Raw genomic sequence first — 16706 nt, 5'->3', positions numbered from 1 at the left:
TTAAGGTGATTTGTAGGGCAGTGACTTGGTCCACTCTAGATACATTTTCCACGTTTTACAGAGTGGATGTAGTGGCAAGTGAGGATTCCACCTTTGAGTCCTCAGTGTTACGAGCTAGCACAGTGGTCCCGCCATAGTTTTCTGGAAAGGCTTTTGTACATACCGTCTGTCTAAAATGACAAACCTATTGCACTAGAGAAAGAGATTGGGTTCTTACCTTGCTAATATCTTTTCTAGGTATGTCATTCTGGACCCCCACCCTGTAATGTATTTCCTGCGACTGTCTGTCTCACTCAGAATGTTTGTATCCAAACCTGTCAGATGGATGCCAGTCAGACCCTAAGGGTATTGCTAGGACACTTTGGGTACTATTTGAGTTCCATTAATGTTTCTTTTTGGCATGATTGTTTTGATTGTTCATTGTTTAACACAGAATGACACATCTGTCTACTAGAAAAGATTATTATCAAAGTAAGAATTTAATCTCATTCTACTTGTGTGTCTGATTTAATATGGCTAGCTGTGGAGAATACCTGTTACAGTAAACAATTTTGCTTTATATTTTAATATAATATGATTATATTTTGAATTATTATGCTTTTATTCATTATGCATTGCTACATATTTTTGACTGTCGGTTGTTATTTTTTTATATAATGCATACTCTATTTTATAAATATGTAAAGTGTGTTGAACATCAGTTTTACTTCTAGAAAGGCATAATCCAAATGTAGGCAAACAATACTCAGTTGCTATTTGGGTGGCATGGGCCTGTCAAACCAGATTGCGTACTAGTTCCTTGGAGCTGGGGGAATTCCTGTCCCTCACGTATTTAAGGAAAGAGTGGATTATGTGACTAATGCTCTTTATGACATCGTCAGAGTCCTGAGTAAAGTTTCAGCTTACTCCATTTCTGCTGTGGGTTGGGCATTGTATGGGCGATTCAGCTTCAAAGGTCTGATGCTGTTTGGCAAGGGACTGGATGATGTCATGGCGAGTGTGGCAGATTGCCGTCCCAAATCCTTCCTGAACAACAGGAGCCTCTAGGAGATCCCGCAAGTTTTCCTCCACTACTCATCTTGAGACCCTTTCAGCGGTCCAGACAGAGATTTGTCAGTTACAGGTGCTAGCAGCCCATGGGCTTTTGGCCCCCAAGAAGCAACATTGACATTAGGACAATAACCTCTATTCCTCATATCGATGGGCGACTGTCAGCTTTCTTGAAGGAATAGGAACAGATTTAGTCCGACTGTTGGGTTCTGGATGTTATTTGTGAAGGGTACAAGATCAAGTTTTCTTGGCCCCCTCCAGATCTGTTCCTCGACTTCCTGGCCGGAGAAGGAAGTCAGAATCTGAGCGACAATGCAACAACTCTTAGACATTCATATCATAGAATCAGTTCCAGAAGAAGAGTTAGACTCAGGCAAATACTCTTTATACTTCATTGTACCTGGGAGAATTCCTTGCCTCTCTGGATTTGATGGAGGCACATCCCCATTTTTCTGGATCACAGGAAATATCTGAGATTTCATGTTCTGCAGCAACACTTTCAGTTTGTGGTGCTCCCTTTTGGTTTAGCTAGGGCTCCCTGCACCTTTCCCAAGATGCTAGTTGTATCAGCCCACCTGCGCAGGATGAGTTTCCAGGTATGTTCTTACCTAGATGATTGACTAATCAGGGTCCCCTCTTTCGAGGACGGCAGCATACGTTTCTGCTGGTGGTGAGCCTCCTGGGTTGGATAGTTGGCTTCCAAGAGTCACCTTTGTCTGACTCGGTGCTTGGAATATCTGGGAATGTGCTTTGATATGGCACAGTGCTGTTTTTCTTCCCGAGCCTCGCAAACAGAAACTCAAGAAGCAGATCGTGGAGATCTTGGATTTTCTGACCCCCATGGCCTAACATTACCTGCTAAGCTCAATGGCATCTTCCCTAGAGGTGGTTCCTTGGGCAAGAGCTCACATGTGCCCACTCCGGTATTCTTCTGTCCAGGTGGTCGCCACAGTGCCACTCCCTGCAAATACAGCTCCCCTGGACTAAGGGGCAAAGCGTAGCTTGTGCTGGTAGCTCCAGGGGTGCCCTTCTCAAGGGGTATACCTCTGCTGCTGTCCCCTCTAGGGTAGGTGGTCCCCTTCAGAAAGAAAGTGGTTCATAAATCATCTGAAACTCAGAGCCATTTGGTTGGCCTTGCTGGAGTTGCATCCTTCCTGTCAGGGAAGGCAGTGGGGTGTTTTCAGACAATACTACCACAGTGGCTTATGTTAAAAGACAGAGGCACCAGAAGCACTCCTCTTCTGGAGGCATGGATATTATTCCAGTGGGAGAAACATCATTTGCAAGCTCTCTCAGCTGCCCATGTGGCAGGGGTAGAGAATGTCCATGCCGACTTTCGTAGCAGGCAGACTCTTGCCTGGGGAGAGATTCTGACCCAGAGGGTGTTTTCCCTCATTGATCAGAGTAGGGGCAAACTGTACATGGAACTAATGGTCACAGCCAAGAATGTTCATTTCTACATTCAAAGGGTTGAGCGGGGAAGCGAAGGCTAGATACCCTAGTTTAGCCCTGACCCATGGAGCAGCTTCTCTGTTTTTCTGCCATGGGCCTTAGTGGGTTAGATCATTTGCAGGATAGCGATCCATCAGAGGCTGGTGATTCTGATGGCTCCAGGCTGGCTCTGCAGAAGCCTGAAACTGCCTGTTCATCCAGGGCTACTCAGTCAAGGCTCGGCTCCCATGGAGAATCCAGAACACTTTTGGTCTTAAGCATGGCTCTTGAGCGCGTAGCCCTGACTCAGAAGGATTACTCGGAGGTTGTGGTTACTACTATTCTTGGGGCCAGAGAAGCTCGCAATGGCTGTGGCTTACAATAACACCTGGAAGACATTGTAGTTGTGTTATGCCAAGGAGCAGGTGGAATCTCAGAGGGCTCCCATTTTGGTGATCCTTGCATTTCAGCAAGCTGGTCTTGAAAAAGGGCCTTGCAGTTTTGTCTCTTAACGTGCAGGTAGCTGGTATCTCGGGCTTGGAGAGGCTTGTAGTCTCTAGTGTCTCACCCAGATGTCACTTGGTTTTTGAAGGGGGCTTTCAGATTGAGATCCCTGTTACACAGACCGTTCCCATCTTAGGTCCTCAATATGGTCCTAAGGGGCCTGTCCCGTGCTCCATATGATCCTCTGACGGAATCTTCTCTGTTGGACCTTATGGTTAAGATTGTGTTTTTGGTTGACATAGTCTTGGCAACAAGGATTTCAGAATTACAGGCCCTCTCTTTTAGGGAACCCTTTCTTTGTTTCAAGGAGTTGAATGTTTCACTGCGCACAGTTTCTTCCTTTCTTCTGAAGGTAGTTTCTGCCTTCCATGTCAATCAGGAGCTTCGTTTGCCCACATTTCATCCTACAGGTTTGGCAAAACAGGACTCTTATGGAAGCTTGGATATGTGCAGAGCCCTGTTTATCTGGAGAAGACTAATGATTCCAGACTTTCTGATCATCTTTTTATACTGACCATCTACTCGAGGCAAGCCAGCCTCAGAACCCTCATTTGCCAGATTGATTCACATAGCAATTTCTTCTGCTTAAATTGCCTTTGGGAAACAGCCTCCTATCTATCGCAGCGCATTTGACGAGGTGTAGCAGCTTCCTGGTTGAAGTCCCGGACTGTCTCATCTGATGAAATCTGTAGAGCAGCTACTTGGGCTACTCTTTACACTTTTACAAAATTCTACAGAGTAGATGTGACAAATCGAGAGGATGTCGTTTTTGGGTCCTCTGTTCTGAGGGCAGACTCATCTGTCCCTTCCTAAACGTGTTGCACTACTTTGGTATTTCAGCTAAAGTTCAGACTCCTGTGTATGTGTGACAGAATAAAAGATTAGGTTTTTACCTCGATAATCTTGTTTCTGTTAATATACACAGGAGTCCATACAGCCATTCCTGCACAAACTTGATTCACCTTATTTTTGCCTCAGACTTTTCCAGTGTCAATCTCGGGACCTTTTTTACTGTATCTAAGGTTAAGCAGAGACATTGCTACAGGAACAGGGGGGGCTCCCTTTTCCATTTGCACTTCGCAGGTTGATTCCTAGCTACTCATATGCCTAATGTGGTCTTTATTGTTGCATTGTTAACTGTTTATTGATCTTTGTTCTATTGCATAAATTTCAGAGCAGAACAGAATATTTCAGTGGAGTTAGATTGCTTTGGTACCAACTGAACAAGGAGTTGTTCTCCACTGCAGAAGGGAAGGAGTTCAAGATCTTAAATTGACACCCTTCTGCAAATTTGCGATTAGTGGGAATCAACAGCTAAAGTATGGACTCCTGTGTATGTTAACAGAAACAAGATTATCGAGGTAAGAACCTAATCTTTCTATATTATGTGCACAATATTGTTCTATAAGAGCAGGTAGAAACCACTAATTCAGTTGTCATGAACCTGTGTGTTTAACTGCCTTTGCTGCTATAAAATTATATTTTCTCTCCTTATCAGCTGGAGAGTTGTTGACATTCAGCCACTGAGACTTCACGTGGAAGAAGAAGAGGTACATATTGCATATCGTTTTCCAACATAAATCACCTCATCTAAATTTGTTAATGTCTCTTAAGTCTTATTCTGAATTCTATGCTTGATGTTTGATTTGTAATTCTCAAAGCAGCAGAAACAAAAAGAGGGGAGTCCAACCTTGTCTGCAGTGAAAAAACCAACCAGGAAAAAACAAGCCAAAACTGCAGATATGTACAACAATGTAGACAAACTTTATTGTGACAACCAAACTATATATTAAAACCTTTTTACAAAACAGGGGACCCAACACGGTCCGTGTTTCGGACAACCTTCATCAGGGGTCCATGGTAGAAAAAGGAAAAAACATATGTCACAACAAATGTATATAATAAAGCCAAACTGATGTTATATAACGCCGAGAGTCACTGTGAATAGTAAAAATCGCTAGGTTTTAATATATAGTTTGGTTGTCACAATAAAGTTTGCCTACATCTTTGTACATATCTGCAGTTTTGGCTTGTTTTTTCCTGATTTGTAATTCTTAAAACTAACTATATTGCATCATGAATTAAATATATTGTAGCATAAAATCTTAAAAATTCATAATAGGCACATTAAAGAAGAGACTATTCCTTATCATCCATCTGGCACAGTGCAAATTAGTGGGTTTTATCTCCATACTCAACAGATGGAGGTAGAGAAACGAGACAGTTTCCCAATAATATCACCAGAACAAAAGAAGATGTAGACTGAGTATAGTCAATATTTCTGTTATGACCCCTCCAGATTCTGTACCACAAGTGTTCAGTTTCAACCCGCGAACCAGGTATTGCAGAAAACCACACTTTTTCTGCATGTGCTCCTCCCATTTAACTGAGTAGAGACCGAGCCCGCTTCAGTTTCAATTTCTGCAAACAAACTGTGCAAAAGGCTCTGCTCTGATTTTTTTTTTTTTTTCTTACTTTTTCATCTTCAGTTTGTGCTTCGGTGCCATGAGACCTCTTCTAGAGAGGTTCTCTGTCTGGGAAAGGAAGCATTTTCCATGGAGCTGGACTGCAACATCACAGGGAATCTTTGTGTGGATCTGTGGGGCCAGCCTGCTGTGTGCCACCTTTCGGAGTTCGTTCCCCTAGGAGCTTGCTTACCTTCTGACTTTGTCAGAGGCTTAAGCGCAGGCTAATTGCATCCTAATTAAGAGCTCTCATGGTATTAGGGTGCAGCTGCATTTTTCCTGTCCCCGGTCATGTGGAGTTCTGAGGGGGCGTAGGTTTCAGTTGGGGTCTGTCCAACTGGCAGCCCGAAGATTTAGTGGTTCGGACCATCTGGAGCAATTCTGAGGCAGAAATCCTTTCCCTCCATTCCAGCAGCATGCTTGGGAAGGGTGCGGGAGCTTCAGGCCTCAGCGCCTCCAGGTCTTCTAAGGCTGGGGAGCCGATGTGGGTCTGGGATATGGGCAAAAAATCCCGCCCAGTGGCTGTTTCTGGCAGTGGTGCCAAATGGCAGTGCACTGAGTCCAGGGACTCTCTATGGGCATCACCAGGGGTCCAGCAGGACTCGGCCTCTGCACAGGGTGCGTCTGGAACTTATCCAACTCCTTTGGAGAGCTTATATTACAGACCCAACACATTCGACGCAGCCAGTGGGCGCGTCATCTGTTTCCAAGACAATCATTTCTTTGTCGGAGGTCCCTGTTCAGAGCCCCTCTATTCCGGTTTGCACGGATCCAGACTGCCCTAGTTGACATTCGGACACTATGCCTCTTCTATCACTAGACACTGCCTCCACCCTAGATGATGTTGATACTCTCTGGGTCAGCAGGATACCTCAGAGAGTCCTGATCTGACTGAGGATCCCTCCATCCGCCAGCTTTTTAAGTCGGTGTCCGTCCACTATTTTATTTCAGATACCACGAAGAAACTGAAATTAGAGAGTCAGCCCTCTACACTTCAGTGTTCTGTCATGAGCTGCTATAATGCTCTGACATCCTTTTTTCTGCTCATCCAGAACTCACTGCCTTGATCATGGATCAGTGGGACATGCCTGAGAGTACTTTCCGGCTGACTAAAGCTATATCTATGCTTTATCCTATGGCGCTTGAATTTCAGCAGCTATTTGAGCAGCCTAAAGTGGATTCGGCAGCCCTCCCTAGTGATGGGGAAGTTGATGCTTAAAGATTCCCAAGATCACAGATTGAACATAATGTAACTTCTTCAGGCATCAAGGCGGCTGCGGCCACCTTGTTTGCAGCTCGTGCTTATCACACGAAATTGTACCAGGTGCCCTCGGTGGAGGAGGATGCTTGTCCTTGGCTAGTTCTCGAGGGTGTGGATTATGTGGCGAATGCATTGTATGACCTCGGAGTTCTAGGCAAGATCTCAGCTTATGTGGTGTTGGCCTGCAGGACACTTTGGATTTGTCACTGGGCTGGAGACTCGGCCTCTAAAGCAACACTGAGCAAGCTACCTTGTAAAGGACAAATGCTTTTTGGCAAGGAGCTGGATGACCTCATCACTAGAGTGGCTGATCGCAGGCCTAAATCTCTTCTGGACAACAAGCCTCAACAACCCTCACCATCCCTCAAGTGGGAGTCAGAGTACCGTATTTTCACGCAAATAACGCGCACCCGTGTAAAACGCGCACACGGGTATAACGCGCAGAAATCACGATGATATGTACAAAAACTTTTGTATATCGCGCTCACTGGTATACCGCGCATGATGCCCGACGCTCCTTTCGCCCGCCCTGACTCTCCGTTCACCCCCCCCCTGACTTCCGTGCACTGCCCTGACTTTCCGTGTGCTGTCCCGACTCTCCGTTCACCCCCCCTGACTTCCGTGCACTGCCCTGACTTTCCGTGCGCTGTCCCGACTCTCCGTTCACCCCCCCCTGACTTCTGTGCACTGCCCTGACTTTCCGTGCGCTGTCCCGACTCTCCGTTCACCCCCCCTGACTTCCGTGCACTGCCCTGACTTTCCGTGCGCTGTTCCGACTCTCCGTTCACCCCCCCTGACTTTCCGTGCACTGTTCCCCCTTGAAGTCCTGTCCCCCCTTGAAGGTCTGTCCCCATCCTGAAAGCCTGATGCCCCCCCCGACGTCCGATACATCCCCCCCCCCGGCAGGACCACTCGCACCCCCACCCCGAAGGACCGCCGACTCCCCAACAATATCGGGCCAGGAGGGAGCCCAAACCCTCCTGGCCACGGCGACCCCCTAACCCCACCTCGCACTACATTACGGGCAGGAGGGATCCCAGGCCCTCCTGCCCTCGACGCAAACCCCCTCCCCCCAACGACCGCCCCCCCCAAGAACCTCCGCCCGTCCCCCAGCCGACCCGCGACCCCCCTGGCCGACCCCCACGACCCCCCCACCCGCCTTCCCCGTACCTTTGTGTAGTTGGGCCAGAAGGGAGCCCAAACCCTCCTGGCCACGGCGACCCCCTAACCCCACCCCGCACTACATTACGGGCAGGAGGGATCCCAGGCCCTCCTGCCCTCGACGCAAACCCCCCTCCCCCCCCCAACGACCGCCCCCCCAGCCGACCCGCGGCCCCCCCTGGCCGACCCCCCCACCCCCCTTCCCCGTGCCTTTGGTAGTTGGCCGGACAGACGGGAGCCAAACCCGCCTGTCCGACAGGCAGCCAACGAAGGAATGAGGCCGGATTGGCCCATCCGTCCTAAAGCTCCGCCTACTGGTGGGGCCTAAGGCGCGTGGGCCAATCAGAATAGGCCCTGGAGCCTTAGGTCCCACCTGGGGGCGCGGCCTGAGGCACATGGTCGGGTTGGGCCCATGTGCCTCAGGCCGCGCCCCCAGGTGGGACCTAAGGCTCCAGGGCCTATTCTGATTGGCCCACGCGCCTTAGGCCCCACCAGTAGGCGGAGCTTTAGGACGGATGGGCCAATCCGGCCTCATTCCTTCGTTGGCTGCCTGCCGGACAGGCGGGTTTGGCTCCCGTCTGTCCGGCCAACTACCAAAGGTACGGGGAAGGGGGGTGGGGGGGTCGGCCAGGGGGGTCGCGGGTCGGCTGGGGGGGCGGTCGGAGGTTCTTGGGGGGGCGGTCGTTGGGGGGGGAGGGGGGTTTGCGTCGAGGGCAGGAGGGCCTGGGATCCCTCCTGCCCGTAATGTAGTGCGGGGTGGGGTTAGGGGGTCGCCGTGGCCAGGAGGGTTTGGGCTCCCTTCTGGCCCGATATTGTCGGGAAGTCGGCGGTCCTTCGGGGTGGGGGTGCGAGTGGTCCTGCCGGGGGGGGGATGTATCGGACGTCGGGGAGTCGGCCGGGCAAGAGGGCTTGGGCTCCCTCTTGCTCCGATCGTGGATGCGGGTGCGGGTGGGAGCGCGTGCGAGCGGTCGTTCGGGGTGGGGGTGCGAGTGGTCCTGCCGGGGGGGGATGTATCGGACGTCGGGGAGTCGGCCGGGCAAGAGGGCTTGGGCTCCCTCTTGCTCCGATCGTGGATGCGGGTGCGGGTGGGAGCGCGTGCGAGCGGTCGTTCGGGGTGGGGGTGCGAGCGGTCCTGCTGGGGGGGTGAATCGGGCGTCGGGCGGGGTGGGAACTATGTTTAAAAACTTTTGTATACCGCGCTCACGCATATAACGCGCGAGGGGTATGCGCGGTAGGTAAAAACGCGTATAACGCGCGCGTTATATGCGTGAAAATACGGTACTTTTCATCCCTCACACAGATTTTGCTAGAATAATTTGGGTTCCTGAGCCTTGTGATATTCCCAGGGGTACAGTACCAACTCCAGATGCCCAAAGTCATCTGGTTCATGCCTCAGCCCTGCGTCTAAGAAGTGCCAGTGACGCCAGAAGTCTAGCGGTGCTCCCTCATATCGGGGGCCAGTTGTTGTCATTTTATCAGGAGTGGGCTCTGATTTCCTGGGCTCAATGGGTGCTGGACATCATTCAGGAGAGCACTAAATAAGACTTCTTTCACCTTCCCCCGGATTTGTTTCTGGATTCTCCGGCCATCTGGCTAGAGAAGAAATCCAAAGTCTAGATTACCCTGAGGCGCCTCTTGGACATCCGAGTGGTAGAGCCCATTCCAGAAAACAAATCGGGCTTAGGCAGATACTTCTTATACGTCATCATGCCAAAGAAAAGATCAGAGGACTAAATGACACATTCTGGAAATGAAGTCGGTCAATGCCTATCTGCAGATAATGCATTTTTGGATGGAAATAGTGCGTTCGGTCAGCGCATCTGTAACCCTGGGGGAGTTTCTTGCATGACTGGATAGTGCTGGGGAGGAGCCAGCTCTCTTGGTACATGTAGGTACCAGTGACATAGAAAAATGTGGGAGGGAAGTTCTGGAAGCCAAATTTAGGCTCTTGGGTAGAAATACAGATCATCTAGGGTAGCATTTTCAGAAATGCTCCCAGTTCCACGCAAAGGTTCCAAGAGGCAGGCAAAGCTCAAAAGTCTCAATGCGTGGTTGAGACAATGGTGCAGGGATAAGGGATTTAGATTTGTTAGGAACTGGGCAATCTTCTGGAAAAGGGGGGAGCTTGTTCCGAAAGGATGGACTACACCTTAACCGGGATGGAACTAGGCTGCTGATGCTAATGTTTAAAAAGGAGATAGAGCAGTTTTTAAACTAAGATATTGGGGAAAGCCGACAGTTGTCCAGGAGCGGATGGTTCAGTGTGAGGTATCCTTGGTGTATACTATTGAAACAGGATATTTAGGGAGTCCCAGTAGAGAGGTTCCAATAATGGTGAAAGAAAGCCATGAGGATTTAAGAGAGAGGCAACGTAAAAGATTTAAATTTTCCCTGTCTTCTCAACAGCCCGTAGTTGCAAGGAAAAAACACAATTTGAAGTGTTCTTTTAGGCTTCCGCTGCTAGCGTCAAGATTGCAGTTTCCGGGCCTCTCTGCGTCTGTGTAGAAAGAACTGGCGTTTCAGCCATCATGCCGTTGCTTTCTTCAGGGTATGCATACCCTGAAGAAAGCCACAGTATGATGGCTGAAACCTTGGTTCTTTCTACACAGATGCAGCGAGACCAGGAATCCTGCTACAATAACAATTTGAAGTGTCTGTATGCAAATGCTAGAAGCCTAAAAAATAAAATAGGAGAGTTGAGTATACAGCACTGAATGATGCGATAGATATAATAGGCATTTCGGAGACCTGGTGGAAGGAGAACAATCAATGAGCCACTGTGTTACCTAGGTACAAATTATATCGCAAGGATAGAGTAGATCAAATTGGAGGGGGGGGTTGCACTATATGTTAGAGCAGGGATCTCAAAGTCCCTCCTTGAGGCCCGCAATCCAGTCGGGTTTTCAGGATTTCCCCAATGAATATGCATTGAAAGCAGTGCATGCACATAGATCTCATGCATATTCATTGGGGAAATCCTGAAAACCCGACTAGATTGCGGCCCTCAAGGAGGGACTTTGAGACCCCTGTGTTAGAGGGAATTGAATCAAATAAAATAAACATTCTGCATGACATAGATAGCAGTGTGGAATCCTTATGGATAGAAATTCCATGTGTGAAGGAAAGGAATATAAAGGTAGGGTTATACAGTAGACTCCACTTAAGTTTAGGCCCTTCGGACTGGGTTGCCACGTGCGCTTAAACAAAGTGTGCGCTTAATAGGAGTACCACTTGTTAGTCATGAAAAGTCGCAGTACACTGTAGTCAAATGCAATAAAACTTTTATTCAACCAAAAATACACCAAATATAATGTAATATGGTATAGTTATAGAAACAGTATTCGGTTTAATGCAGGGATCTCAAAGTCCCTCCTTGAGGGCCGCAATCCAGTCGGGTTTTCAGGATTTCCCCAATGAATATGCATTGAAAGCAGTGCATGCACATAGATCTCATGCATATTCATTGGGGAAATCCTGAAAACCCGACTAGATTGCGGCCCTCAAGGAGGGACTTTGAGACCCCTGTGTTAGAGGGAATTGAATCAAATAAAATAAACATTCTGCATGACATAGATAGCAGTGTGGAATCCTTATGGATAGAAATTCCATGTGTGAAGGAAAGGAATATAAAGGTAGGGTTATACAGTAGACTCCACTTAAGTTTAGGCCCTTCGGACTGGGTTGCCACGTGCGCTTAAACAAAGTGTGCGCTTAATAGGAGTACCACTTGTTAGTCATGAAAAGTCGCAGTACACTGTAGTCAAATGCAATAAAACTTTTATTCAACCAAAAATACACCAAATATAATGTAATATGGTATAGTTATAGAAACAGTATTTGGTTTAATGCAGGGATCTCAAAGTCCCTCCTTGAGGGCCGCAATCCAGTCGGGTTTTCAGGATTTCCCCAATGAATATGCATTGAAAGCAGTGCATACACATAGATCTCATGCATTTTCATTGGGGAAATCCTGAAAACACGACTGGATTGCGGCCCTAGAGGAGGGACTTTGAGACCCCTAGTTTAATGCAATAAACTTTTAAACCAACATTCTACTGAAATAATCAGTCATTATTTTCTGCATGCAGACTATTGGTTGTCTGCAGTGTCCTTTATGACTGTACAGATATCGGAATTAGTTCTGTCAGATGATGTGGGCAGATCGTTGTCAACGGTGACATACAGCTTGTGACTAGAGTCCAACTGGGAGTTCAATGGATGCAGTGTCTGCTTCAGTTGTCTCATCAGAGATGTGAATGAAACTCGCCTGTCGATAGTAATTTGAAATCATTGATGATGAGACTCGACTCCATACCTCCCGTACCATATAAAGAGAGTTGAACACCATCATTTTTCTCACCAGCTCAGCAGCTCTGGGGCTGGATTCTGTGCTTGCATCAATCACTGCCATCACATATCTTAGGACAAGTGACCTGTAATGACATTTGAAGTTTGTGATTATCTCTTGGTCCATTGGCTGGATCAAAGAGGTTGTGTTTAGCAGCAGAAACACTAGTTTGATGTTGGTTAGTTTTACATCATTTCTGTGTACTGCTGTTATCACACAGCATTACAATGTGCCTCCTACGCCTTCTCATCAGATTGTCAACCATTCAATTCACAATGTCGCTGTCATCCATGCGTTTTTGTTGCTTTCATATTCAACAGGTAGGCGTTTTAATGTTTTTGAAGCACTGAGGATTTTGATTCTTCCCAATCATCAGTGGCTCGAGCTTTTCACTTCCATCCATATTGCAACTGAGCTCCTTTGGCGCCTTGAAGCCAACAGCTTTGCTGCGTTTGAAAGATGTCCCGTCAGGGATGGCATGCCAATTCAAGCCTGTCTCATTGGCGTTGAAAACGTCACTTGGTTCATATCCATCAATGACTGATGGCAACACTTCCATGACCCATCTTTCTGCACCAAACTCATCCGCGTCTTGTTTTTCACCATGCTGCTTCTTAAATTTTATGCCATTACGAACTTTCCACCTCTCTAACCATCCGTTTGTCGCTTTGAAGTCTTCTACACCCAGTTCTTCAGATAACTGTGCTGCTTTCTCCATCAGCAGAGGTCACTGATTGGCAGTTGTTGACTTCTAGCTTCAGCAAACCATTGCAGCAACGCCTGTTCAACGTCTCCAGCCTTCCCAATTCTTTTCCGTTTTCTGGTAGGATTGATGTTGTTTTGCCAGTCTTTCAATATCGCTTGCTGTTTTTTTGTAAATCTGAGAAATCTGGTAAGGATGAATGCTGTAATCTTTTGCAATAGAGACCTGACTTTCCCTTTGGTCAAGTTTCTTTAAGACATTGACATGTTCAGCCAAAGACAATGATTTTTGTCCACGCGATGCCATGGTGCAGTTCCGAAAGTTCAAACACCTGGCCAGGCCTAGGCTGCAGTTCCGAAACACGTGACTCATCCACGTCAGAATGTGATTGCTTTTAACCGGAGTGAATGTAACATGAAAGAATAGATATTGGACCTATGATATCAGTGCGCATAAGCAGATTGTGTGCTTATCAGAATTGCAATATCCGGAGTTTACATCCATTGACTTTAATGTAAAAAAAAACAGGACCCATGGTGGTCAGGTACAGATAACCAAAGCGTGCGCTTAACCGAAGTGCACTTAGGTGGAGTCGACTGTACTATGAAGATATATTTTCAGAGATTAGGAAAGCTGGAGAATTAGGCAACAGTATAATAATGGGTGATTTCAATCACAACTTGAATAGATTGGAGGAGCACGATAATCGCATATATTGAAACAGCCTACTCCTAAATAGATATGCACGCGGGGTTCCTGACAAGCGCTGTATATCCTCAGGAACAAAAAAGCAACACTAGTCAACATAAGCCAAATAGCAATGGCATAAATGAGGGATGGAGAAAAAAACCTCAGTTAGGCTTCATGGGTTTTAGGAAAAAAAACTCCACTCCCTTTAGAGAGCGCCGGCCCGATTTTTAGGGCTGAAAAAAAAAAGGCACCTCACCACTGGTTTGCTCCGAGGATCTATCACAGCAACTAATCCCAGGTAAACACTATAGTAAGCATAGCTGAACCCCACTGTGGGGGAATAAACAGTTGACCAAACAGTTGGTAACTTTAAGGACTTATCTGTTTCCTGGCAAAGCACCAGTGTCCTTCCATATAGAGAATCAGTCCAGGCTCTTGCACAGGAACACGCTGTCCTGTAAACCCGACTAGGAAAATTCCAAGTTTTGCTTGATCACTGCTTCAGGGGTATAGCAAACTCTAGCAATGAACAACTCCAACTCTGATCCCCCTCCTTCCTCTCTTCCTTCCCCCCCTTTCCCTTCCTTTTTCCTTTTCCCTCTTTTCCCCCCATTCCTCCGCCTTTATTCACCTTTCTTCCTTCTTCCCACTTCCCTCCCCTCTTTCCCCTTCCTTCCCCATACCCCTCACCCACCCCTCTTTTTTTCTGACATCCTCCTTCCCCCTTTTCCCATTCCCCCTTTTTTTCTTCCTTCCCCCCTTCCCCCTTCTTCCTTTCCCTTCCATTTTTCTTTTGCCCTCTTCTTTTTCCACATTTCTTTTAAGATGAGATATGTTTGCTTTGTTGATAATTATTTTATTCTTTAACATATGCAGTTTTTAACTTTTTGATATATATATGTCTAATATATTATGTTTTAGTATGTTTTATATAACTGATGTCTCATTATTTTAACATTTACTTTTGATTTTGTACTATTATATATATATATATATATATATATATATGTGTGTGTGTGTATATAAATACCGTATTTTTCGCTTCATAAGACGTACTTTTTTTCCCCAAAAAAGTGGGTGGAAATAAGGGTACATCTTATGGAGTGAATATACCCAACCGCAGAGAGAATTACACCCTCCCGGGTCCCTGGACACTGACCTCATGCGCCACGGCTCTGCTGGTGTCTGGGTGAATGAGTGAGGATGGGGTGAGAAGGCCGGGATGGTGGTGCTGAGCCCTTGAAGCTGATCTCGCTCTTCATCTGCGATGAGCTCAGAGGAGAGTGCAGGCACCGCCACAGATGCAACTGCTGGCCTCTATTAAGAACTTCTGGGGCAGCAAATTGGGACCGCGGCTGTTCCCCTGCTCGGGGAGGAGGCGGAGGCCAAGGACAAAGAACCGCCGGCGCCTGCAGCTGATGGAATCGGCGACAGGGGCAGCGGTATTCCCCAGCCAAAGCAGCACATCAACACCAGAACCCCCAAAGCTGACTCGGGCTCAATCTGCAGCAGCGACAACATCGGCCTGACCCCCATGTGTAAGATCTGCTTCCAGGGAGCCGAGCAGGTACTGAAGCGCGCTCATACCCAACCCCTCTGCTGTTTCTGCTTCACGACCACTTTTTGCTTACCGGTATATTTTTCCTATTAAGAAAGAGAATGGTGGGTTCATGAGTTGGGGATGGGTCGCAGGATGGGTTTATTATTTTGGGTGTTTTGGTTGTTTGGTTGTTGGGGGGCTGTTACCCCTGAATGTTGAGCTAGCCTGGCTGTTACTGTTGTGGGGGGGTTGACTATGGTGGATCTATGGGCCAGTGTACCGTATGGGTGGGGGGAAGGGGATTGTTGGGGGGGTGGGATGGTTTTGTGATGTATTTGTTACTTGTTTATTGGATTTTTGTGTGCTGTATTAAATTCAATAAAATGTTTCAACACAGAGAGAGAGAATGGGTGCATAGGGGGGGTAAAAAAAGTTGTGCATTAAAGATAAGATTATCCTTTACTTTACCAATTGCTGACTCTGCAGCATATACATGTGTCTGTGAGCACAATGCAGGGACATGTGTTGTACAATGTTAAGTTCATAGTTAAACTCACCAAGATTTCAGTGTAGCTATGTACTATTACATCTGTTTAATTTTATGAGACCTCAAGAAGATTCCTTAGAAGAAAGTAATTCTGGTGAGGTTGTAATGAGCATAACTCTAAATCTAGGGTGCTTCTTATGGTCAGGTCTTATGAAGCAAAAAATACGGTATATATGGTTTTCATGTTTTATGTCCTTGTAGACCCCTGAGGCAGGCCATATGGCTGAAACACGTACGTGTCGGGTCTTGAATGAATAAAAAGATTGAGCACCAAGGTCACCTCTTTTGTTTCTCTTTGTTCTACTCCAGTGGTTCCCAAACCTGTCCTTGGGGACCCCCAGCCAGTCAGGTTTTCAAGATATCCCTAATGAATATGCATGAGAGAGATTTGCATATAATGGAAGTGACAGGTATGCAAATCTCTCATCAAGTTTATTATGCAATTTGATTAATCGCCTATTCTACATTCTAGGCGATGTACAAACATAAATGAATAAATAAAAACTTGGGATAATTATTACATAGACAAATAATATTACATAATTACAAAAACTTACAATCATGAAACACTAGGAAATATATATTTAAAGGGTTACATTCTGTATCAAATTCTATATTTCAGGATTACAACAAAAGGAAGGGAGTAAAGTACAAATAAGAAGATATAAGGTTAAGAAGGAATGTAAAGTCATTTATTAACTAAAAACGTCATTGAAAAGAAAACTTTTAAACTTAGTCTTGAATTTAGTTAAGTTCTTTTCTTCTCTAATATAGAGAGGGAGATTATTCCAAGATTGTGGGGCGGTCACTGAAAAAATAGTAAGCCGTCTAGTGTTAATAACTTTCAATGAGGGAATAGCCAATAGATGTTGATCCTGAGATCTCAGTGTTCTTGTAGTTATATATGGAATTAACACTCTGAAAATGAAAGCTGGGGTTTGAGACATTAGTGATTTGAAAGTAAGCAAACAGATTTTATATAAAATACGATGTGCGACGGGAAGCC

The 16706-nt window shown here is 46.5% G+C and overlaps 1 protein-coding gene across 8 annotated transcripts in view; it reads left to right on the top strand.

Moving 5' to 3' along the window:
• Positions 1 to 16706, top strand: part of KANSL1L (KAT8 regulatory NSL complex subunit 1 like) — a 321832-nt gene that overhangs the window by 230031 nt on the left and 75095 nt on the right. For all 8 annotated transcript variants that reach the window (XR_004539416.1, XR_004539417.1, XM_033944251.1 and 5 more), the window contains one exon: positions 4484 to 4535. Coding sequence is in view for 6 of the 8 variants with exons in the window: in XM_033944251.1 (XP_033800142.1) it covers positions 4484 to 4535 (52 nt within the window). In the remaining 2 variants the exon portion in view is untranslated. The remainder of the gene's footprint in view (positions 1 to 4483; positions 4536 to 16706) is intronic.

Source organism: Geotrypetes seraphini, chromosome 5, assembly GCF_902459505.1.
Source record: "Geotrypetes seraphini chromosome 5, aGeoSer1.1, whole genome shotgun sequence".
NCBI classification, from domain to species: Eukaryota; Metazoa; Chordata; class Amphibia; order Gymnophiona; family Dermophiidae; genus Geotrypetes; species Geotrypetes seraphini.
The sequence above is the reverse complement of the archived record's forward strand: the minus strand, read 5'-3'. Positions and strand labels throughout refer to the sequence as shown.